General features: G+C 36.5%; 2 protein-coding genes across 55 annotated transcripts in view; one reads left to right on the forward strand and one right to left on the reverse strand.

The window, feature by feature from the left end:
• Positions 1-26,059, forward strand: part of PAM (peptidylglycine alpha-amidating monooxygenase) — a 287,832-nt gene that overhangs the window by 249,144 nt on the left and 12,629 nt on the right. For 29 of the 50 annotated variants that reach the window (XM_045499877.1, XM_045499916.1, XM_045500116.1 and 26 more), the window contains 8 exons: positions 4,717-4,833; positions 6,860-6,932; positions 7,877-8,087; positions 8,526-8,726; positions 10,934-11,049; positions 16,060-16,159; positions 18,406-18,459; positions 23,906-24,109. In XM_045499877.1, coding sequence (XP_045355833.1) covers positions 4,717-4,833; positions 6,860-6,932; positions 7,877-8,087; positions 8,526-8,726; positions 10,934-11,049; positions 16,060-16,159; positions 18,406-18,459; positions 23,906-24,109 — 1,076 coding nt within the window. The remainder of the gene's footprint in view (positions 1-4,716; positions 4,834-6,859; positions 6,933-7,876; positions 8,088-8,525; positions 8,727-10,933; positions 11,050-16,059; positions 16,160-18,405; positions 18,460-23,905; positions 24,110-26,059) is intronic. The other 21 variants (XM_045500038.1, XM_045499994.1, XM_045500156.1 and 18 more) reach the window with 1 other exon arrangement.
• GIN1 (gypsy retrotransposon integrase 1) overlaps positions 1-26,059 on the reverse strand; it is an 84,449-nt gene that overhangs the window by 8,168 nt on the left and 50,222 nt on the right. For 3 of the 5 annotated variants that reach the window (XM_045500190.1, XM_045500187.1, XM_045500205.1), the window contains one exon: positions 24,992-25,166. The exons of 1 other annotated variant lie outside the window; for it this stretch is intronic. The gene's annotated coding sequence lies outside the window, so the exon portion shown is untranslated. Of the gene's footprint in view, positions 1-13,948; positions 16,579-24,991; positions 25,167-26,059 lie in introns of those variants that run through there. One more of the 5 variants, XM_045500197.1, reaches the window with a different exon arrangement.

Below are 26,059 nucleotides of genomic sequence, written 5' to 3' on the forward strand. Positions count from 1 at the left end.
GTCCCGAAAATAAATAAATGTTGAAAAAAAAAATTAAAAAAAAAAAAAGATATCTGCTTCATTTAAGAATTAAGTGAACCTGTAAAACAGAACTCAAAGTGACTGAATGGTACCTTAGTACCTTCATATCTGAGAGAAAATCATGAGGGGTTCTACAGAAAGAATGTTTCCATATTCTAGCATTCTCTCTCACATTGTCATTTGCCACTCAAACCATCTTCTTCCAGATTTATGTTACTTTCTCTAGTTCTTCGTTATGTGACTATTCTTCTATCGCTTTTGCATACACACATTCAATTTGATAACTGGCAGGGAGATTCTCCAGTCCAGTGAGGTCAGTCCTACTAAGAGAAGACTATATATATAAATATGCAAATATGTAATATATATATATATATATATATATATATATATATATATATATATATGTGTGTGTGTGTGTATATATATATATATATATCTTAAGACAGCTAACCTAAGTTTGAACCTTGGTTACCATTTTCTAGCTCTGAGACCTGCATGAAGATGTTTGCACTCCTTTTACCTGCAGTTCCCTAGTCCAAAAAAATGAGGACTTTAATAAGTGCCTCGTTCTATTGAGTAACAAAAAGCACTTTGTTCAGTGACTTCTACTCAGTGGCTTTACTGACCCAGCAGAGCTGTTGCTATAATACCTAGCTCTTTGTTCTTTTCATCCCTGTTTGTGATGTCTCCAATGCTAGGTCCATCGGGGCACTAAAGAGTCATACTGGTTTCTTTGTCTGTCTATCTAATTTCCTCCTCACAGAGATTTTTTGCAATGTGTATATATTCAGAAGTGAGTGTTTTTAACATATTATTTAAGTATATTCCACTTAAAGACTCTGGCCTTTATATGGTATATCTTTGCTTTCCTAATATTGAGGGTATCTTTCCACTTATTTTCTCACTTGAAAACTTACAGTTCTAACAGATGGTTAGAGGAGGTGGTGGCAGGGGAGGGGGGAAGATATGTGAACTAGGTGTAAGGAATTAAGAGTACACTTATAATGAGCACTGAGTAATATATGGAAGTGCTGAATCACTGTATTGTACACCTGAAATGAATATAACACTATGTATTAACTCCACTGGAATTAAAATTAAAACATGAAAGAAAGAGAAAACCTATGGTTCTGTCTCCAGCTTCTTAATTTATGTAATTGCAACATTATATTATACTTCTCTCTTCACTTGCTATTATTTATTTTGCATTCCCTTAATTTTGATTGATGGCACAGAAGCTTATTTTCTTCTTACTGGAGTTTATTTTTTGTGTGAATATAGCAGAGCATTTCTTCTCAGCCTTATGTAAACTATTTGATTGGCTGCTAATGTGCAAAACCATTAATGGGGGATTCAAACTGCTAAAATAAAGAAGTGATGAATTCCCGCCCATGAACCACAGTTCAGTCTTTTTGACTGAGTGCGCTTTCAGAGAAGCAAACAAAAGTCAGCAGTGCTCCAGGCACTGTGTGAAATTTGCAGGGTATTATTATATCCTGTAAAAAGTTAAATGTGGTTGAAATAAAGACTTCTCTGCAGCATATAATGTGGGGTAGCTGCTTTAGAACACTAAATAAGCAGTTTGCTATAGCAACAGTATATCCAGTTCTGTAATCTGACATCCATTTGTGAACTGTTCAAGGGTTACCGTTCTTTGAATTACAGGAATTTATAAACTACTTTATTTGGCAGATTTGGTGTGCATGTGTATGTTTGTGACTTTCCCATTTAAGAAAAAATTTCAACTTCTTCTGTCCCTTGCCCTGTGTGACTACCATGCACGAACTGTTAGTGGCACAAAGCTCCACTATCCCAAATGAAAGGATCCCGACTGGCCAGCCAATCAGCTGAGTGACTGTCTCTTGATGTGCAGCTATAGGTATGCTGAGGTCTGTTATGCTCCAGCTTTATCAGGATATACAGTAGGCATTGTTGCCACTATACAGTGCCACTATTATTAAGTATCAGTAGTGGGTCAGAACACTACGTATCAAGTGTATAGCACTTGGTAAGAACTATGAGGACTTGGTAACTTTCCATATTACTAACTCACAAGTGGGGGCAAAGTAGATAAATAATACACTAGTATGTTCCATGCCCAATCCAATAAACTGCAAGAATACATGAAAAATTTAGAAAATACAAAAGGGAAAAGGAAATCTAAATACAATCAGTAGATTTTTAGCAATATCCATAAATATCCTAGTTATGATGCTGTATTATAGTTGTGCAAAATGCTACTTTTAAAGAGAGAAGTACATATGAATCCACAGTTCAATTCAAAATTTCTTTTCAAAAAAGAGGAAACAGATTTTAACTCCTTACAGTCAGGGAAAGCATAATTCTCAAATTATTTAGACTGCTATGGTGCTGTCATAAAGCACTGGAATGTTCCTAGATAATGAAGAATATGCCTTAAAACAGATCATAAATGAAGAGACTATTCTATTGTACATGAATGTGAACCTTAGAGCATACTCTGAGTCTCAGACATGCTGACCTTATGCTATCCAATATCATAGACATGTTGGAAGAAAAAGAAAACAACACTGATGGTTGAATCCAATGCCATTGTTTTCTAGAAGAATAGTTATGATGTTTTTAGTATAGAAATTCATATTGCAAATAGAGTTTCAGATACACAATAACTCTTTGGTGTTTCATTAAAGAATTACATCATGTTTGCCCTTTACCGGTCTCTTAATAACACCTTGTACATTCTTACATTGGTTCTAATAAAATTTCACATTTCAATTTAATGAAGATCCCATGAATATCTTATAAAATCTACTTTGTTAGTGATGTTACTTCTATTTCATAAACTCAGGTATTTTTTTTTTCTAGGTACTGCTGTGTGGTTTTAACTACACGTAATAGCATATGTAAACAGTATTACTTAAGTTTTAGGTTGACAAAGTTGAATCAATATTTTGTTTTTAATTGAATGCATCATTAATAAGAACTACTTCAGGGACTTAGTGTTATCTTTCATGGAAAATATCCCCAAAGACTCTAACAGTCAAGAAGCTCAAATAATCGTGTGATGAATTTTTTAATGGCAAGAGAATGTAATTTTGAAATTTTTATTCTTCTACTGGGACTCTACATAAGTTCCACAAAAAATGTCAACCAATCAAATAGCAACCTAATCAATAGGTCTGTGACAGATCTAAGCACTCTTTTGCCTTTCCAAACTGCAAATGTATCTCCATTAATAGTTAATATTATTCAGGTTCTTCTTTTGCTTATACAGTTGAACTACAACATACTAGTTTTTTTCACAGCTTTGTCTGATTCTATAAAGGAAATTCTGATACATCTTTGACTGTATCAAATAGTTTCTGTTACAGAAATATTTGTTGATCATCCACTGACTTGTCTGGAAAAATATGTATATATTGTGTATATTTTTATGTTGATACACATATGTATGGCTCAACTATGTGCTAATTCAATTCTTCGTTCTTTAACATATAAATTGGTTCCTTTGTGATTTGTAGATTTACCTGTTATATAAGCTTATATTACAAGATTTTATCTTTGTCATTTGTCTCAAATAATTACCCAAACAGGAATTGAAATATAGTATCTATGCTAATTGCCAATTTAGGTAAAGATACTATCAGCAATTTATATAGAAATATAAATGGAAAAAATGTATATAAACATATATGTTCATAATATTTTATAACCTGGGAGATAGAATTAAAAAGCAGAAACTGTCATGTTTGTTTTAGCTTTATATTATTATGTAGTTGGTCATTTTGTACTTAAAGAAAAGTTGTTTTATGGAAGAAGTTTATGATTCCAGAATCAATTTATGTTTTATATTTTTTAAATACTTTGAACATTATATACTATATCCTTATATTATGTATTTGCATGTTGGGGCACATGGGTGGCTGAGTCGGTTAAGCATCCGACTGCAGCTTAGGTTATGATCTCGCAGTTTGTGAGTTCGAGCCCCACGTCAGGCTCTGTGCTGACAGCTTAGAGCCAGGCGCCTGCTTTGGATTCTGTGTCTCCCTCTCTCTCTCTCTCTGCCTCCCCTGCTCACACTGTGTCTCTCAAAAATGAATAAATGTTAAAAAAAAATTTTAAAAAATATATGTATTTGCATGAGGTTCTTATGGCAAATACTATAGCAAACGTATTTTATATTCCTTCCTGCTATCATTTACACTTTCCTTATTACAGTGTGAGTTAAAATAAGTTATGCTTCCTTTTGTAGTTTCAAAGAAAATAGCTATTGAATTAAAATATTTTGAGGAGCTTTGAAAAAATAAGAGTTCTTGGTAGTATTTCTTAAATTCTCATGTGAATATGAATCACCTGGGGTTCTTGTGAAAAGTACGGACTTCAGATTCAGTGGGTCTGAGACCTTGCATTTCCAGGCAGTCCCCATGTCGTTGTTCCCCTGGCCCCTCTGAGCAGCATAGTTCTACAGTCAAACGGTACAGATGTAATTATATTTGTAATTACGTATGTAGTTACCCCTATATATATTGGTATATATATATGTAATCAAAGGTACAGAAATGTGAAGGACAAAGAATGAAATCAAAGTCTAAGCTCTTCGGTTGACTATGTATTTAGAATCTCAAGTGAATGGTCTGCATTTCTCAAGTTCATTGACCTTTCTCATTGGTTTATTTTCCATTCTAATGCTTTTGTTTGTTTCTTTGTTTTAAGCTCTTTTGACAGCATGTTTGTTTACCAGCAAAGAGGACTGGGGCCAATTGAAGAAGACACTATTCTTGTCATAGATCCAAATAATGCTGCAGTACTACAGTCCAGTGGAAAAAATCTGTGAGTTAAATTACTTATTTTTTTTTTAATGTTTTATTTTTGAGAGAGAGCAAGAGCGCGCACGTGTGCGAGCGCATGGGGGAGGGGCAGAGAGAGAGGGAGTCAGAGGATCCCAAGTGGGCTCCTTGCTGAGAGAAGACAGCCTAATGCGGGACTCAATCCCACATGTGAGATCATGACCTGAGCAGAAATCAAGAATCAGACACTTAACCAACTGAGCCACTCAGGCTCCCCTACTTGTTGTTATTAAGGCTCTTGCTGCATATATTTTATCAAAGTGTGTCACTGGCTCTGGTCCTATAAAGGGTGTATTGTACAGCAGTGGCAAAAAAGCAGAGCTTAAGAAAGCAGGCGACTAATTGGGCCATCCCATCTTTCATTTTCTAAATAGGTGGCTCTAAACTGAAATTAGAATCACCTGGGAAGCTACAGAAAAATTAGATTGGATTTAGTCTGGAATGAGGCCCAGGTATCAAAACAGTACTTTTAAAGCTCCCCAGGTATTCTAATAGGTACTCAAACTTCATAGAACCATTGATACACATAGCTAATGAAGTGAGCTGCTAGTCAGCTTAGATTTGAAGATTAAAAAAATTTTTTCAGCGTAAAAGTTACATAACCAAACTCATCAAGTAATCAACATTAAGGAAAAAGGCTTCTTTCTTCCCATCTCAAAGGGAAGACTAAACAAATGGCATTTTTAGCTTTTCTTAGCATGCATAGGTAATTTGGCCTTGAAAGCTGCTTATTATTTGCTCTTATTCCTAGATGACATTTGGCAACCAAAAAAAAAGTTGGCTGATATTCGTGGTCATTGAAAGGAAGGGCACCTGCTTACAGAGTGTCCTCAACCATTTTAACCTGGCAGCTTGAGGAACTATACCCTGCTTCGTCTGCTTAGGCACAGGAAAAGCCAGGGAGCCATCCATCCACCTGAGTGCAGCTGCTTATGGAGATCGTGATACTTTTTCATAGGATTCTAAGATGGTGGAGTCAGGGGCCAAATCCTAATACCAGCTTTATCACTTCGTGTATTTGAACCTGTCTCTTCTATGCTTTACTAATGAATCAGAAACATTCTTTTTCCAGAAGGGAATCAGAGAAAGGCAGAGCAACTGTTGCCAAATGAACCTGGCCAGCCATGGGGAGTCTGTATTGAAAGCAAATCATAACTCTCACATTCAGTCACCAAAACACAGATTTAGTTCAGTCAATTAGTCAAGGTCAGGGTGTTCCAATCTTGGCACATGAAAAAAGAATCTGTGGTGTCAACACCTTGGTTAAGGCTAGAAGCTGACAAACAGCCTGTGGATTGTTGGATGTCATGTGACCAAACCACATTAAGATACTGTCCAGGTGTTTGTTAATTCTAAGTTCCTTAAGCCTGTGAGCCTCTGTCTACATTACAGTTCTCCCACCCACATCATTCCAACTGATTTTGTTAAATAGATTAACCTTCTCTAATGATTATCCAGAACACCACTTCACTTTGCTTAGATGAACACAGCCCCTGTCTGCTGGAAGATGTTCTGTTGGGTTTTATTGTGTTTAGGAGACGCTCTTAAAGCTTTTGAGTCATATAATTAATATTTTATATTAATACGGCATTCATTACATTACCTTGAAGTATACTGAAGCTATTCAAACTATATAAATCCATTTACATTTTTCTACACAATTTGCTTTATGCACATTTCTAAAATGGTAATATTACCTTTGAACTCATTTTTAAATTGATGTGATTTGTGTTGTTTTAATATACCATACTTTGTAATAAATATTTGTAATTGGTTGTAGGTTTCACTTATGGATTTTTGAAAGATTAAATGCCATTTAAGATTTGTCACAAGGAGGTTTCTATGATAACAGGCATTTTCATTTAACTTATGTTGGTCTTTAGGAATGCAGGTACCCATTTATCAATTTATCAATTTATATTACCTTTACAGATTAATTAGCAAGAAATTCCTCTCATGTGGGCTTTGGGAGTAATTGTACAATTAAGACAATTATTTTTATTTTGCAGGTTTTATTTGCCCCATGGCTTGAGCATAGATAAAGACGGAAATTATTGGGTCACAGACGTTGCTCTGCATCAGGTAATCTTCCATTTGGCAGTTATTCAAATAGAAGTTCATGGAGTTATGCTTTTGATATGCTCTAGAGCTGTGTGGGTATTTTTCTGTCACCCAGGAAGTTGATAACAAGAAAATACAACTGCCAAAACTGAATTTTTTCTTTTTGAACTCAGTGCCAGGAAGAGCTAATATGTACGTAACTGAGTCACCCTTCTCTGCAGGGCTGGTGGGACACCTAAGGGCCTGATGTGAGGCTTCACCCTGACCACTGTATAGGCCATCCCACCCTCCTTCTTGGCTTTTCCACATTTGCTTTTCTTTCCTGCATCCCCAGGTCTTAGTTCTGTTTTGTCACTTGTTGTTTTAAACTACCTTAATCTATAAATCCTTTAAGGTCTTTAGTACATCCACGTTTATGTATAAAACATTTTTGTTGTTTTTAAAGGAAATTATATTTCTATCACAGAATAGCCTAAAGTCTTCCTCTCAGAAGATAAGCTCTACTGTCGATTTTATGAATAAGTGTCAAAGAGGTATGAAAACTAGAAAAAAAACACAACTAGAACTCAGAAGACATAACTGTAAGAGTCTTCAAACATCATCTCCGTAAACATTTATTGCTCATGTATTATCGGGAGAGCATTGTACTATTATTACATTAGCCAAGGAGAGACCCAAAAGGAAGTGTGAGGTGGGTGGAACAAGACATCCAAGTACTAGTCTCCCCTCACCACTAATTACCTGGATGACCTTGAGCAGATTACTTAATGTCTAAGGGCCTCCCTTATCAAATGAAGGAATCAGACCAAATGATCTTTAGAGTCCCATCCCGTTCTACAAAGTATCTTCCTCTAAATAAATCTCTGGGAGCTTACACTATAATTGCCTGTGAAAGTCTTCTAAGGCAGGAGTGTGCCACTAGTAACCATGCGAAGTGGGTAAGGCTTTTGTTTCTTGTTAAAAAGGTGTTCAAACTGGATCCAAACAGTAAAGGTGGCCCTCTGTTAATCCTGGGAAGGACCATGCAACCAGGCAGTGACCAGAATCACTTCTGTCAACCCACTGATGTGGCTGTGGATCCAGACACTGGAACCATCTATGTCTCAGACGGTTACTGCAACAGTCGGATTGTGCAATTTTCACCAACTGGAACGTTCATCACACAGTGGGGAGAAGGTACTCAATAAGACTTGATCTCTAATTGTTATTCTTAGCCAGTAACACTAGGAACTAGAGATTGGCCACCTCTCACATTCTCTAGGATTTAATTGTCCCCTCCAGTGGGAAAAGCATGGCCTTTGTATGCACCCAGTTGCCAGCTTTCTTACACACACACACACACACACACACACACACACACACACACACACACACGCAGTCTTGTGAGAGGGAAAAAGAATGCCTCAACCTGAAAACTTTGTCCAAAAAGGGAGAAAATCTGTAATGTGTTTGTGGGTAAGAGATATTATAGAACAAACTTAGTACCTCATTTTTCCCCTGGTTCCAAATATTTAATTGTTTGCTATCATGAGTTTGGAAAACTAGAAAACTTTAACATTAGAGGTTTGGGTGATTTTACAAATTGTATAGCTGAGATTTTTCTTTCTTCTATAGAATCTTCTGGGAGCAACCCTAAACCAGGCCAGTTCAGAGTTCCTCACAGCTTGGCTCTTGTGCCTCATTTGGGCCAATTATGTGTGGCAGACAGGGAAAATGGTCGAATCCAGTGTTTTAAAACTGACACCAAAGAATTTGTGCGAGAGATTAAGCATGCGTCATTTGGAAGAAACGTATTTGCAATTTCATATATACCAGGTATTTCATCTTTATTTGTTATATTTTGTCATGCTGTCCTCTATCCTTACAAGTTACTTCTCTTATCTTAATATACTCTTAATTATAATTTTTTTCTTATTAAGGGATTGAAGATGCTTTATCAGATCTTATACTCTTTTAGTGTAAAGATGCCTTGTAAATCATTTTCAACTCAGGTGACCCTGTTCTTTATTCAGCAATAAGAAAGAACTCAAACTTACCTGTGTGTAATGCATTCAAAAATTGTTTCCAAACATTGATTTTCATTTTTCCTTAATGATGATCATTTGCTCTAGTTATTAAATGATTCGTAGTATGTCTTCACACATCATCAACAGATGGTGTGTGTCTGAAAAATCAGTATCCAAAATGCTTCTGCTCCACATTTTTTTAAAAAGCAGTGGCCAAGTTTTTTCCCAAAGATAAATATGTAAATTAAGTGAGGCTTGTATTTAAATGTCAGGAGGAGTGACCAATAAAATCCAGAATTTTGTTTCCTATTTTCAGAATAGATTTTCTTGATGTGAAGAAAATCAGAAAAATAATATAAACTTATGACATAAGATCCAGTTAATTCATATTACAAAATAACTTGCATAAGATTTCTTTAAATCATTAATACTGAACAACTGAAAATATATTTCTAAACTTATATATGTTTTTTATAATATATTTCATAAATACAGGTGCACCTATATTAAAGTAGTATTGACTATTTGTAGCCACCACTGTTATATTTACATTTCTTGTTTTATTAAAGTTGCATATGCCTGCTGTCTTCCCAAGCTGCCCCCTATTTATTTAGGACATGGAATAAACGGATTCAAGTATGCAGATAAGGAGCAAATTTGGCTTCCACAAGGAATAAGTAATGAAGTGATAAAAGACTCATAAATTAATGTCAGTGAAAAAGAAATTCTCATGTTGGTTTTTATTTTATATCTAAGGAATAAATTTGGCAAGTCCATTCACTTAAAAAGAGGGTGATCAAGTTCATAGTGAATAAAAATAAATCAAATATGAAGAGAAAAACATTAAGAGAGAAGATGAGAGAAAATCTGGTTAAAAACAATCTAAGCAAAGACAAAGTGTATTATAATTGGAATTCTCTCTACAATATTGCACAACAGTAATTGATTCTCATAGTATTGATTTTTTTCTTAGTATGATACACTGAAGAACCTTTTCCTGAAATCCTTAAAAAAAAGATGAAAGGATCTTCAACAGTCATTTAGTTTGATGTGTATTTTATTGTGTTTTACTTCTTTAAAACATAATATTCAATCATCTGAAGTGTTTAAGCCAAACATCACAGTTTCCATTATTTTTTATAAGTACTACTATATTAAGAAATATAATTTTGCTACAAAAAGTATTCATGAAATTAATATTAAAAGGGTGGTTTAGGGGCACTTGGGAGGCTCATTTGGTTAAGTGTCTGACTCTTGATTTCGGCTCAGGTCATGATCTCATGGTTTGTGAGATTCAGCCACGCAATAGGCTCTATGTTGAAAGCGTGAAGCCTGCTTGATTGAGATTCTCTCACTCTCCCTCTCTCTTTGCTCCTCCCCTGTTCACACTCTCTTTCCCTCTCTCCCTCTCTCAAAATAAACATTTAAAAATAAATAAATAATGAAAAGATGGTCTAATTTTTTTTAATTAGGAAAAAGTAGGTCTTTGATAATCTGAAGTATGCATCTCACATTTTCAAACTTCATTTGTTTAAAATCATATTATTCTGTTTCTGCTATAACATCACGTATTGCCTTTGTGTATTTTTCTCTGATTCTTCTGGTAAGGATAGCAGATATTACTTATTTTTTAAAAGATCTAACATCCCACAATAATTTATGTAAAGGTTATCACTAGGATGTCTGTGATATGTCTCTCCATCTAGATCTATTCCTAAGCCTATGTATCTATATCTATATCACTATGTGTGTATTCCTGATTTTTACTGGCTTCCTAAATGGAGAGGCCTTATAATTCCTGGTTTTCCTATTGCAAGATTAGTCCCTTAACCTGTTTGCCCCTGTTGTTATTACTTAAGAAGATAAATTTGCTTAGTGTATTATTTTCTACTTTTGTTTTCAATTATAAGGACCAGGCTGACCCTATATTAATAGTCTGTGTAATGTACATGTGTATATTTGAAGGCCAGTTTTCTCCATATTTTAAAGAGTGTTTAACTGGATGTGTTGTCACAGGTTTGCTCTTTGCGGTGAATGGGAAGCCTTACTTTGGGGACCAAGAACCTGTACAGGGATTTGTGTTGAACTTTTCCAGTGGGGAAATTATGGATGTCTTCAAGCCAGTGCGCAAGGTATTCACATATATTGCCTAGGTATCCGTTTTCGTGGGAATAAACTAAAATAGGAATCTTGGCATTCGATTTGTACTTGAATAATTTTTAAAATCTTGAAGGAGATGTGATAACCAACTGTCTTAGCTAGGTTGATAGGGGTTTCCTGTTACTATGTTTTATTTAGAATAAATATCCTTGTCTGTTCTTAGATCAATTTCTTCAGATACAAAGCAACACTGTATGCTTTCTAAGGTTCTTAGTAGACTTCACACAGGATAGCAGGTTGAAATTCACTGTAGTTAGAATACCAAAAAAAAAAAAATAATAATAATGTCTTTTCCTGGTTTCATCCAAGTAGAGAAAATACCACAGTATATCAAATTGTACTTTTGTAGTTCCCTTAGATCCAACAGAAATCTCGTTTGCTTTTTGTATGCTGTTACTACATTGAGCAACAAGACTTCAAAATAGCACTTCCTGGGGTTTATTTAAGTCCTAAAGGCTTGGTTTAGATAAGAGACTAAAGGCTAGTTTTGACTTCACAAATGGCTTACCACTGTTTATTCTAATAGTGCTTGTTTACAAACACACTGGTTCATCATGCCCATAGCTCTTTTGTCTCTTCAATGTACTTTCTCTTCAGTATGACTGCCTGAATGATCAGATTGTTCATATAAACTTCCTAGATGTACTTGTAGCAGCACATCAATTTTAGAAAATTCAGCCTGCTCACTATCGACAGTAGCCAAATTAAAGAAAGAGCCTAAATGCCCATCGACTGACAAATGGATAAAGAAGATGTAGTATATATATACATAATGGAATATTACTTGTCAATCAAAAAGAATGAAATCTTGCCATTTGCAACAACATGGATGGAACTAGAGTGTATTATGCTAAGAGAAATTAGAGAAAGATAAATATTATATGATTTTACTCATATGGAATTTAAGAAACAAAACAGATGAATATAGGGGAAGGGAAGGAAAATTAAGATGAAAACAGAGAGGGAGACAAACCATAAGAGACTCTTAAATACAGAGAACAAACTAAGAGTTGCTGGAGGGGTGTGGGGTAGGGGGATGGGCTAAATGGGTGATGGGCATTAGACGGGGCACTTGTTGGGATGAGCAGTGGGTGTTAGATGTAAGTGATGGAACATTATTACACCATATGTTAACTAACCTGGATTTAAATTTTAAGTAAAAGAAAAAAAATTCAGCCTGCCAAAATGCTGCTAATAAGAGTTACTTTTCAAAACATGTAAATGTTTACTGGCTTTACTTGGACCAAAATGCAGTTGCCATAAAGCACTGGACAAACTATCTCCATACTCTTAATTCTTACAGTATTCTTTAAAATACCAAATTTGCTAGATTAAAAAAAAAAACCAAACTTTAAAGTGTCTCAATATTTGAGAAATATGTCTGTGAGAGTACTGACAGCTAGTCTGGGATTTATTTATCCCAGAGATATTTATTAACTCCCTACTCTGTCATACACCATGTTAGATAACTAAGGATATGGTGGTGAACAGAACAGGACATAGCCTACATAGCCTCTCCCTCAAATGGAGTTTTAGCTAAAGTTACAGGATCTGAGTTGAACCAAACTGAATCTGAACTAAAGATTGTAGTACCAATTCCTTACTTTTCCTAAGTTTCTATTGATATGCAACAAGAAGGACTTTTCACCGTATTTTACCTGAAAAGCTATACGGAATCAAATATCCAATCATAGTACCCTTCAGAAAGAAATTCATTACATTGATAATACCTATTTTACTTCAGTAGTGTTGCAGATCCTTACTGATTATCTGATATTCATTGTTTTGCCCCTTTGAGTTAACTTCCTCATATCTATTGATAAAGTAAGAGACTTAACTTTCTTTCACGTCTTCACTTTGTATTAGTACAGTGTTTGCCTTGATTGTTCTTTTAATGCTAATATAATATACTGTGTCAACCAGGACATTGACTTTTAATTCATATATACATCTAGAAAGCAAAACTATGGGCTAAGCAAGAAGCTAAATTCTACATGAGCCTTATTCTCATAAAAATATGAACAGCCATGAATGAAAATCTTAGAAAGCATTATGCCTAAACATTAGCGTTCATCAGACATTCAACAATGAATAAGTCACAAGATGTAAGTCGTAAGTCAGTATAGCAAACTTAAAAGAGAGTCTAACTCCAAGGTGAAATTTGCTTTTCCTTTCAATAAACAGGACTTACAACAAAATGTAGAAATTTGTTCTGTGTTGACTCTGTAAACTAACATCAGTTGATGAATCTCTCAGAATTCCCATTTAATCACATTATCATCACAAAGATTAAATTTGGGTGAAGGAAACCATATGGTACTCTGATTCCTAAGTATGAAGAGATTCTTCTTTCAAATCAAAAGTCAGGTTTTGCATAATGTGTACCTGTTTGTGCCTGTCCACCACATACTTCCCCATGTACTTCAGATCTCTCTTCTGTTACATTCTTTAGAAAAGTTTATGCCCGAATGTATGAGCTTCATTTGATGTCTATGCAGGGAGGCTCAGACCGTAGGACAATAAAGATCAGGGCAAAAGATACACAGTTACCTTCCACTTTCTTACCCCCATTATCACAAGAAAGCCTACGGTCCCTAACATCTGGTTGCACACACACTCTTCAGGCTGGAATGGAATGGATCCCTGCCACTCCAGGCCAAAAGAAAAGAAAAGGAAAAAAAAAAAAAACAAAAACAGAAAACAAAAACCAGCCTATATTTATGTTGTTTCTCTAACCTTAACAATGGAGATTAAAATTACAGTATTTGATAGGATTTGAACTCAAAATTTCACACAAGTGAAATTACTTATCCAAAGCTACAGAGTAAGTAGCACACCTGGGTCATAAACACAAGTCTTTAGACCCTAAAATGTGTTTTAACCTTTTAATTCCCAGAGGTACACATCCATATACCAATGGATTATATTAAACTACAACATAACTCGGTGCAACTTCTTAGCTATTTTACTTCATATTAATTTAAGTTTAAACATTATTTCATGTTAAAGAAAACATAACTATACAGAGAACACAAATCCCTTATGCAGTTTTAAGACAGAATATAAGATTTTGAGAGCAGGTTGATTGCCCTGGGCTCTGTCATCAGATGCCCCAGGAGGATGCTGTCATTCTTTCTTGTCAGTGTTACTTTGCTAGGGAGGGGTACCTCAAGAGAAGAAAGGAGAAACCTCAGAAAAGTTTACAAAGCCTAGAGTGGAAGGTCTTTAAATCCATTCAACTCTGAAATCCTAAAGCTTACAACATGATTTTCTGTTTCAGATAACACAAAACAGAATAGTTCATTAAAGAAATTACAGTTGAGTGCTTCTGATTGCAGTAGGAATAGAGGTCCCGAAGTCCTATCCACTATTTCTCCCTCCTCAGCCCCTCCAATGGCCGCAGAGTATCTCCAACAGAACCCCTGGCTCCCTGGATTGGCTTGAGAACCAGAGATAGAAGTTTATTGTTATTGTAGCATGGAATTGATGACATATTGTGATTTATTTAAAGCAAAGTCCTTAGCTAATGATGAGTTCACACATTTCCCCCTCACCTATTTATATTATTTTTCCTATCAGAAAATATGCAGCACTTTACAACCATATGCTTTGCAAAGCAGTTTCTAAGAACATATTTTGGTACAGAAGAGGAACTGCCTAGAATTTACAAGTCTGTTGCCACGTATTAGCTGAACCCAAAATAAAGATGAACATTTAATGACTGGCTTGTGAGATTTCAACAAGGCAACATTTTGATTTCTGGCTTTCTGTTCTTCTCATGTGCATTTGTCACAGCTCATTTGATAGTATGAAGGAATGAGCCTCCTTGGCATGGCTGTCTCATGTTTCTTTTCAGTGTGACAAATTGTTGATGATTCGCAAAGTACAGTAGTACCTCCACAGCATGTATTCTGCCCGCCTAAAGTGAGCTATGAACAGTAGTTTGCCTCATTGGTGCCGTTTATACTCAGCAAACTGAAGTGGGCAGATCCTGTCTGATAAGACCACAGTCAGGATAATGCTCCTGTTCACACGCACTGGTCATATTTCCGAGAACTGTATACTCAGGCCTACTGACCTCAAAGGTGAAAAAAATCATCCATGTCCTACCAGCTGGTGGACACGTGGCACCTCCGAAAGCTTCAGTAGCCAGACAGAAATGGCAGCAGCACAACATTTTAAGGCTGCTTTCCCAGGAACTAGTTTAGTGACCTTAGGAAAGTCACAGAAAGTGCTCCCCTGTCTCATGTCCTCATGACTGAGATGGCAATGATTTGAAATGGAACTATGTCATGAAGAAAAACATTAAACCACTGAATATTGAAATAGGTAAAAAAAAAAAACAAAAAACAAAAAACAGGAAGTACTTGCAGGAAACACTCTATTTGTTTCCTTTTGCTGACTGAAAATACTACAAATACTGGGCTTCAGAGTAAGCAAACCCCACATTTGCTGCGTATCACCTTGGATGCATTCAGACTGAATGCCCTGAAACTTTGAAATGACTCCTCTTATCAGTAACGTATAAACAGCTTTCAGGTAGCATATGGTAGGTAGCTTGATGGGAGCAATAACAAAAATTAATACTCAGTCTTTTTTTACTTGTGTAAATTAAAACAGGCAAATGTGATAGTGATTAAAAGAAGAAAGAAACATGGAGGCAAAAATAAATATAACTAAATAGTTGGCTAATGTAACAGCAAGTAAACAAAACTGTAAAAAATTAATCTTCCTATAAATGCTCACTTTTAAAAGATTTGAAAGTCAGTGGTGAGGGTCCCTTGGCATTTCCCGAGGTGGCAGAGTCGGTGCCTGGTGAATGAGTGAATGCTTCTTCTTGGCCTAGAGTTGCTTTGACAGAATTATAGGTTGTTTGGTTTGATTCATAGGCTTCTTGCTTTGTCGTGTGCTTTGCTTTGTTTTTCTGCCTTTTCATGAAGAATTCAAGTGTAGGCTCACCACCCTCATTTTTATTCTGGCAGCACTTTGACATGCCTCACGATATTGCTGCGTCAGAAGATGGGACTGTGTATGTTGGAGACGCTCACACCAACACTGTGTGGAAGTTCACCCTGACTGAAAGTATGATTTTTAGAGTATTATTGTCCACATTTTCCCTCAGTTGCATCGCTTAAGAGCATGTGAAAAAAATATTTGCATTCCCTTCTCTTTTTATTGATAGGAGAAGGAAATCAAAGCGTAATTGGCAGTTGTTAAACGACCTGTTTGGTTTCATTTCAGGGATTAAGCTGATTTTTAAAAAGTAGAGAGAAACGCTTTTTTTTTTTTTTTTTTTTCCTGGCAGTTTTCCCCTTGTTTCCACAGATACTCCACAGGAAATTCTTGATGCCTGGAGTAATGTCTGTTACGTTGAAAGCCAATGTTAATTCCAAGTTAGTTCCAGAGGGAGATGATGGCTTTGGCAAAGCAGAGGAGCTACTGGCTTCCACCCTGGTGTCACTTCCCATGTGGCTCTTCAGCTCTCGGTAGCTGCCGAGCACCTAGGAGCACCAGCACATCTGTGTCAGACACATAGTATCCCAAGCAGGAAGCACTGCATTTTCTCCTTTAGACTTCAGCTTGTTCAGAATACTGAACTGTTGTTTCACATAACTCAAAATTATGTCTGGGGACAGAAGAGTTTCCCCATTAGGATCAAGCCAGCTACTTTTGGGGATTTTCTAATGGCAATTTGGACATTATTTCTAATTCTTGAAAAGTATACTAACCTAGCCTCTGACATCATACTAAAAACAAGTTTCTCAATTAAACAGGGTCCAGGGCACCTGGGTCGCTCAGTCAATTGAGTGTCTGACTTTTGATTTCAGGTCAGTCATAATCCCTGGGTCATAGGATCGAGCACCATGTCAGGCTCCATGCTGAGTGTGGAGCCTGCTTAAGATTCTCTCTCTCTCCCTCTGTCCCTCTCCCCCACTCGCACTCTCTCTCTCTCTCTCTCTCACAAAAAAAAAAAAAAAAAAAAAAAAAAAGGCAGGGTAGAAACAATAGGAGAAGATAGGGTTAAGGAAAAGAATTAAAGAATGGAAGACAGTAAAGCTGAGGTATCAGGAACTGCAACAAGCAATTTTAGATAGATAATAAGGTCATTTGGAATTAATGAAGATAAATACTAATTATAACAAGGAAAAGTGAAAATGACAACAAAGAAAAGAAGTAAGTTATAAGAAAGAGAAGTAATATCAAGAGTCCAAAAACTTTAATCGTTGAGCATACAGATCTTGGGACCCAAGTAAATTTGATAACTGCTATCTTCAGAATTGTCCTTTGAGTAGCTTTTGCTGTTTTGTAATAAGGACCCAGTTAGAGTTGACGGCACAGAGATGTCTGTGGACTGTTCTACTCTAGCAGTAGCCTTACATTCCCCTTGTAAGTGTAGCTCTCCCACCACCTGCATCCTCAAAGAGGAACCAGAACGTGTGGGCAGACAGGAAAGTAAAAAGGTGGATAATTCCCAATTCCAAGACTAAATCCAGGCTTTTCCAAATTAAAAAAAAAAAAAAAATGAATAGCTTTCAAGATAGAAAAGACCTCAGAAATCTAGACAGTATCTTCATTTTGCAGACAGGAATATGATACTTGAACTCATTAAGATTCTGGTCTGAGGGTCTTTATACCATCCTAGTGGTCAGTACTCAACAGAGATGCATATCCAAGTCACGGTGGGGAGGGCTTTCAAAACACATGGCCAGATCCTACTCAAGATCTATAGAAAGAAGAGGGTGACAATATGTGTATTTTGGAAAGGCTTCCCAAGTGGTTTTGACAATCCCTTGGTTGAGAAGCGCTGCAATAAGCATTCAGCTTTGAAAGAGAAAAATGCTCTCTGGAGTCCAGAATGCAACTGAATAATAAATCTCGAAAACAGTACTTTTGGAACAGTAAGACTGCCATCGGAGGCTAAACAAATGTCCCCTGTCTTTGCATTCTACTATTTAACTAGTGAAATCTACTTATGTAGCTAGAATACTGGTAATCAAACATGGCAGAGTTAGTCATCAGTCCATGTCCATATAAAAACAGAACCACTTGATATTTCAAAAATACATTCATTATGAACTCCACAAGGAAAATCTTATTTTGAATATGAAGAGCTTAGAAATATTTCAGCTTTCCCTAGGAGACTGTATCCAGGATTCATGGGCCTGGCACCAAATTAGTGGTTTGTCTTAAAACTCTTCTGTAATATGATATTGCATTTGAGGAAGTGAGAAAATATTTGCTACTAAGTAAAATTAATGTCAAAATTAAGTTTTCAAATCTTTTTTGGAGATTTTGATTTTCTTTTTCCTTTGCTGTGCTATTTACAGAAATGGAACATCGATCAGTAAAAAAGGCTGGCATTGAGGTCCAGGAAATCAAAGGTTGGTCAGATTCCTCTTATGACTGTGAAACCCAAGACTATTTGTGCTGAATTATTTTATGGCTCTGGATTGCACATTAAAAAATATCAGACTAAAAATATAATCCGGTAAATCATCCATAACTTCTATGTACTGAGCCTTTAAACCTGCATGTTGCTACTGTTTTCTCTGTTAAATGGACTGGTAATAATGAGCTCAAATTCACTGATTTCAAGTGATAGAAAGTGATTCTGAACAAGCGGGCCAAAGACATTCAAAGAGGAAAAAAAAGTAAGTCAGCCACTTTTAGAAGTACATTAACCTCAGACAAGCAGAAAAATACCATCCAGTATACTGGAAAAGGCCTTCCATAATGGGCTGTAGTCTAAATGAGTGAAAAACATATCTTTGGTGAGTTACTGTTATAGGGGCCTGACAAGATGAGCTGTTCCCTAAGCTCCAATCTTAGCACCAATTGCCCCAAAATTTACTGAGGGCCATCTATGTATAAGGGGCTATAATTGGTTTAAGGGAAATGTAACTGTGCCTGACTTCAAAAGACTTATAACCTATAAGGGGAGAGAGGAAGAGAGGGAGAGAGATAGAGAATGTGTGTGTGTGTGTGTGTGCACGCGCACGCATATGCATATACACAAATAAGTATAGCTTTGGTACGTACTATCAGGAATGGGAAATGGAATTTAGCTACTGTTAAGCAGCCACTGGTTTAATTCGAAATCCTAGTCAAATTATTCTCTCCCTTTCCTAGGATCAGTTTATATTTGTACATGTTATACTATCTGCAGGGTTTTGACATGGTCATGTAAAATTAAGAACTCAATATAGGGTGCTCCCAGTGTTTAAGAAGCAAAGTGATTCCATTATTAGTTGCTTTACAAATGATTCACCTAGATATTCAGACTTAACCCTAGGCTTACTTGTTTTCCTTTCTCATGAAAGCAGATGGAAAAAGATACAAAGAAGCAAGAACCAAGAGGGAGCTTAGGGATTTTATATAGGCAGATAAGAGAATATAGCCAACTCAAGGTTGAAAGGGGTAAGATAATATTATAAAATAAATAAATAGCAAATGTTTGGCATTTATAGAGATTCAACACAGGTGACTCTACTGGGTGGCATTGATACCACACTCATATTGAAGAGTTCCTGATCCTTTATTTTTCTATGATTGTTACATACAGAATTATTGGTGAGTTGTTTTCCCTGGAATAAATATATTATTATTAATAATAGCTATCATTCATGGAGCACAAACAATGAACTATACAAAAATTACTAAATTAATTCCTTACACCAGCCATGTGATAATTTGGTATTATCCCCATTTTACACATGAGGAAATCGAAGATCAGAATTACTACTAAGTGATAGAGCCGGGGTTAAACCACAGTTTATTTGCCACTGAAGTCTGTGCTTTTAACCACTATTCCTGTACTACTGAGGAGAAATGAATACCACCAATTCATTTACCGTAAATTCTTCCAAGAGCTGTAGGTTGGGGATGGTTGTATTTACTCTGAAATCTCTGGGATTTCACAGTGGCCTCAAGCCACTTCTGTTTAAATAAGTTCCACCAAAAATAAAATAAAATAAAAATCCTAGATTATAGTGTTTGGATTGTTGAGAACAGCCCATCCACACTGATCTCTTCTTGCCTGGCCAATGAAGGATGAACAGTGAGCGCTCTCCCCACACCATTTCCTCTTTCCTCAGTGCACACCGCTGACTGAATTCAGAAAACCTCCCAGCCTTGTGGCGGAACACAGGAGTTCAAATAGTAAATGTCATTGAACTATCTTGTCATGACATACACATTTTAATAGGAATACCTAAACTCAAATACCCAAACTCAAATGAAGTTCTTCTAGTCCTCTGTTGGATTCATATGACTCTCATTAAACCTTTCTTTTTTTAAGATTATTTCCTCATTACACAAAGGAGTATAAAGCATGCTGAATCTCCAAAAGTTTGTCTTTTATCAAAATCTGAAAACTTAACTTAAACCATCCCTTACAAAAGAGAGGGAGAAGCATCATCCCAGATTTAGCTGCTGTATAAATTTCCAAATTTGAGTAACCTCTGATGACCTTCATCCCCACTGTGAATGGTCATATAACTGATGAGTAATAACAGGGTTTCAGAACCAGTGTTGTGTTCACAGGCAGTTGCACAGGTAAGAGAATGTGTGATGACAAGAAACTTAGGAAAAGCATTTTCAAATAAAGTTGCTAGGGATAGGGGCGCCTGGGTGGCGCAGTCAGTTAAGCGTCCGACTTCAGCCAGGTCACGATCTCGCGGTCCGTGAGTTCGAGCCCCGCGTCAGGCTCTGGGCTGATGGCTCAGAGCCTGGAGCCTGTTTCCAATTCTGTGTCTCCCTCTCTCTCTGCCCCTCCCCTGTTCATGCTCTGTCTCTCTCTGTCCCAAAAATAAATAAACGTTGAAAAAAAAAAATTAAAAAAAGTTGCTAGGGATAAAAGATGTCAAAATCATAGCCTTTACCCCTAGCTCCCCAAATAAAAGATGATGATAGTGAATCAGTCTTAACATAAAAAGAAACTCTCTAGGGCAGCTAGCGTCTTAGGCCTTATGGAGAACAACATATTATAGGGGAAACACACTGCATTAAAAAAATAGTAATAAAAAGAAAGGAAAGAGTAATCTCATTGGTGCTTTCTGCACTTTTCCTGTTACTTGCTAGTATGCCATCTAAAACCTTCAGTCGTCAGTTCTGTCTGTAATAAACTGAGTAATAATTGCTGTATTGCTGTATTAAGAATGTCTCTCCTTTACTGTCCGAGTTATTCCAATTCCAAGAGGTCTCTGGGCTTCTCCCCTCTCTCAAGGGGAAAGAAACATGTTCATGCTTGAGTGTGTGAGCTCACACAAGAATGCACCTAGCCTCCCTTTCTAAACTCAGGGCTTTAAAGAAGGGAAAAAACTTCGTGTATGTCAGCTTTTCAAAATTATATTTATTTCCAAGTATGTATAGGGATGCCAGAAGAGCTTGTTTGAAGACATTTTTGTTTAAAATGCAATACATCTGGCATCGTACATGATAGAAAAATGTCACATGAAGCAGCCCCTCTCTTCCAGAAGCCCCAGGTTCTGGGTAATATTGGAGCTTCTTCACTGCTCCTTCATCAGGGATGCTCCAAATTAAAGAATTTAATTTTCAGTTAAAGAATTTAGGATAAAGAATAAAAGTGGCAGAATTTGAATTGTTACTGTTTTGAAATTCCTTAAATCCTTAAATCATAACTATTTTTTAGACTTTTTATTCCACTTATAAAAGTTCCTGAGAAAGAACAATATATTATTTTTTTTACTGGGAAATTTAAATTTATCCTCTTTCTTTAAGATATAGAGTATTTTTTTAAAATCTAAACATACTTCAGCAGGTTCAAAAGTTAGAATGTTTGTGTATTTTTAGTAGATGCACTCAGATTACCAAAGGGAATGTGGACATCAAGAATTTCTCAAGTGTAGTGTGTATACCTTAGTGAGGTTATTACCTCATTCTCAGCATACTCTCTGTGAATGCTAAACTGATTCTGTTAGTCTGTCACCTACTTCACAGTTCTTGTTTCCTTTTACTGGAGCTCACTCCTGGCTCTGCCTTTATAAAAAGGGAACTGAAAATGAGCTGGTACAGCCATTGTCTCTGGTGCCAGTAAACCCACTAAATGACAGAAAATGCTATGTAATTATTCTGGTTATAGTCACCTTCAAATAGAAACAAATCCTTCTTTCAAGGCAATAAATTTTTGACTACCAATCTGTATCTTTGGTCTGTTTTTTAATCTTATCTTCTATTTATTGTTATTTTCCTGCTTAAATATAGAAGGAATTTAAGTAAAACAGAACAATTTGCCTATCTCTCCTATAGTAATGAAGAAAAAGATGTAACAATTAGTGATCAGGAAGAGTAAGAATCACACTTATATTCCCCTTGGAAACTGAGATCCAGACAGGTTAAATTGGAGCCATCTAGATCTACGAACCAATCCCTTTCCTTCTCTCCTGCTGAAGTTTCAAAGAGCCACTCCAGTGGACAAAAATTGAAATAATGGTTTCCCCTTAACCATAGTACAGAGAAGGAAATGAAGACTATGGGGCCATCTGTAAAATGGTGATACTAACAATGCCTACTCATAGGCTTGGTGTAATGATTAAATGAGAACATTGCCTGAAACAGTACAAGTGCTCAGTAGGTTTCATTGAGATCATGAAGGAGGCTGGCTCAGAACATTGAAGGAAAAAGCTGCAAAAAGCTTATAAGCAAAAAGCTTATAGTGTCTTAAGTAATTTGAGAAATCCTTCCTTGGAGAATTGTCCAGCAAGCTACTAAGCATGTGAACACATATTAAACATTAACCAAAGATTTTCCTGATTGTGTTGAACCAGCTATTCCTGCCATTTTGTCAAAATTTCCATGAGGCCATATGATACACTCTACATCGCACCAAGAAACTGAAGTTCCAGAAATCTTGTGAGCATTTTGGCAAAGATGATAGTAACTCCTAGACTTTGCACACTAGGGTTTTTGTACAAGCACACATATGTGCTTCTGGAGGGCAAGAATGTTGGAAGGCTCAACCTTCAAGTCAGTAGTTGTTAAGATACCTGAAGCAGTTTATATGGTTCAGTTGAATCATTTCCCAAACAGTACTTTAGGCCTGTTATCTACCCAGTACCAGTCAATACCAGAGAATTGTTCTATTTTCATCATACACAGAATCATATATACAGTGCTTCTGTGTATACTTACGGCTTGCTAGGAACTGTATAAAAGAACCTGAAAAGGACACAGTTCTTTTTCCAGTTTGAAATCCTAGAATTAATGTGTGTCACTGTGCATGCGATGTGCCAATAACTCATTGAACATTAACAAGATTCACAAACTAAAGATACAAGGAAACATGCTTATTAAACACCATCTCTATGATAAACATTCACACTCAACAATTTTATGAAGGAGGTGTTTTGTTTGTTTATCATCATAGGTCTACAGATGAGGTTACTAAGGCCCAGATTATTTAAGTAACTTGCCCAAAGTTACACAGCTAATTTATATAGGAGAACTAGGATTTCAGCCTAGATTCATTTGACTGTAGTATGCACACCAATTCTTTGCCTGCACCATACTGCCTATTAATTTTAACTTTGAAAAAAATGCAAAAGGAGGATATTTGTTTTGTGGAATTATGGGAATAAAGGGTAGGATCAAAGAAAACCAACTTAAAGGTACAAAACCATTGAGTGGATATTACTAATCACAATATCTGCTGCTAGCTTGGTAGATTCAGATATTGAAATGTGAACCCCACATGCACGGAACTCAACAAGTTCTTTATGAGCAGTTGTTGATTTGACTGGGTAGGGGTGGGTGGTTGGGTTTTGGAATCTTTGAGTCAGTTGAATATTGTGAACTCTTCTTTCCCTGAAGAATCCGAGGCAGTTGTTGAAAACAAAATGGAGAACAAACCGGCCTCCACAGAGTTGCAGAAGATGCAAGAGAAACAGAAACTGATCAAAGAGCCGGGCTTTGGAGTGCCCATTGTTCTCATTACAACCCTTCTGGTTATTCCGGTGGTTGTCCTGCTGGCCATTGCCTTATTTATTCGGTGGAAAAAATCAAAGGCCTTTGGAGGCAAGTAAAATGAGCCCCTTGAACTTGGAACCTACCTTTGAAAGAGTGTTTGGCCTAAGTATCCCCAAAGTTTGGTTGTGATTTTTTTTCAGTGTTTTTTCTAAATGCTCTCTGCCTTTTTGGATATTATTGTTTATGTTCCAAATATTGTTTATAGTTAGTATCACCATAGAAAAAGTATCTGAAGCCTCAGAAATTTAGATAGTTAGATTAAAATATAACTTTTAATACTGCCTGTTAGCAATTGGCATAAGCCCAGTTAATGTCTCCACATGAAATTGTATAGATATGTAGTCACTATAAATTAGGGTCAGGAAGGAGGAGATCCTTGCTGTTAGAAACAGGCCCAGGCCTCAAAATACCTAGGTCCATTCTTTGGGAGTTATATATTTCCCCTGCTAGTCCTGGCTTTAGCTCCTAGCTACATGACCTTGGGCAAGTTACTTAGTCTCTCCAAGCCACAGTTTCCTCATCTATAAAGTAGGGATAAAATACTCACAAGGTTGTGTGAAGATTAAGGGAAATAATAAATATAAAGCATTTATCAACAGTATCTGCCACCAGGTAAGTGCTCAAGTAACACCACCAATGATTGTGAAAAACAGTCATTGGTAATACAGTAATAGAAGTCATAAGTCATAAAAGATACTTATCTTAAACCTCAGCTTTCTCAGGAAATCAACTATTTATTCCTACAATACATCATTCAGTAGCTTTTAGATAGTCACAATTTGGGCCATCAGCCTTCCTTCACCAAACAAGGCAGGGTCCAGTGTTGGAATCAGTATTTTATCAGATCATTATCATAGTGTAGGAAGAGGAGCTGTGTTCCTTTCAGGACATTCAAATAAACAAACAAATAATCCAGCCCATGATTCTTACCTCCCTGGAGCAGTCCCTTGGCTGGCTTCCCAGGTCCTAAGGCAAGAGTCTACAACTGTGTCGGGGAAGGAATCTGTGGGCCAGGGTGGGAGGCAGCATTCGATCAAGAAGTAGCATCTGATTCTATTTCAGGCCAAGGCGACCATGGCAGGGATTCAGTGCCCACGGCAAAGCCCTGACACAGAAAAGCACACAGAAACAAAGAACAGAGGATTCCATTTAATTAGTTGTGAAAGGGAATTTTTCTAGGACTTTGGTTTGCTGTTCATCTGCAATTGATAAAGCTCTCAAAAATACAATTAACTCTTCAAAAAGAACTTCTTTTGAGCCCCTGTTAAGGGTATGGAACTGTGGTAAGCAGGAGCAAAGATAAACATAGTCGTTGTCTTCATGGAGTTAGATGGAAGCTTCAAAACAGCAAAAATCTTACATGTTGACTTGTTTACTTATGTATCCTCAGCACAGTCACAGTTCCTGGCACTAGGGGTTTGATAAATAGTTGTTGGGGAAATGACTGAATAAATAAGTGGAGCTCACAAAATAGATGAAACATGAAAAAGAGAGGACTGTATATAAAGGTAACAACAGAGGGTGGTAAGTGCAGTGATAAATACGCAGAGCATCAGGAACACAAGGGGCTGGGACCAGGCAGCAGGAATGGTGGTATTCAACCACACTGGAAGGAGTAGTAGCTGGGGAGTTAAGAAGGTTTGGTCTCTCCTGTTCACCGGTAAGCACGTGTGACACGGCACTGTTACAGAATACTGAATTTACAGGAGTGTGTTAGGAAGGCAGAGACCTAAGTCAGACCATATGAAATTACCTTTATTCATTTTGAAATATTCAACAGAAATATTGCAGTTTTATATGGTTCCATATAATACATTTAATTCTAAAAGTAGATCAGCCTGTCACCTTTTTTCAGCATTTGTTCTGGATAGATCTTGTCCAATTAATGAGTTTTTAGTAACCCTCATAAAAGACCTTCCATTTATTCAACACATACTTATTGCATGTCACTTCCACATCAGACACTGTGGCAGGCACAGGGAATACAAAGCCAGCTAA

The sequence above is a fragment of the Leopardus geoffroyi genome, chromosome A1 (assembly GCF_018350155.1).
Source record: "Leopardus geoffroyi isolate Oge1 chromosome A1, O.geoffroyi_Oge1_pat1.0, whole genome shotgun sequence".
In the NCBI taxonomy this organism is placed as follows: Eukaryota; Metazoa; Chordata; class Mammalia; order Carnivora; family Felidae; genus Leopardus; species Leopardus geoffroyi.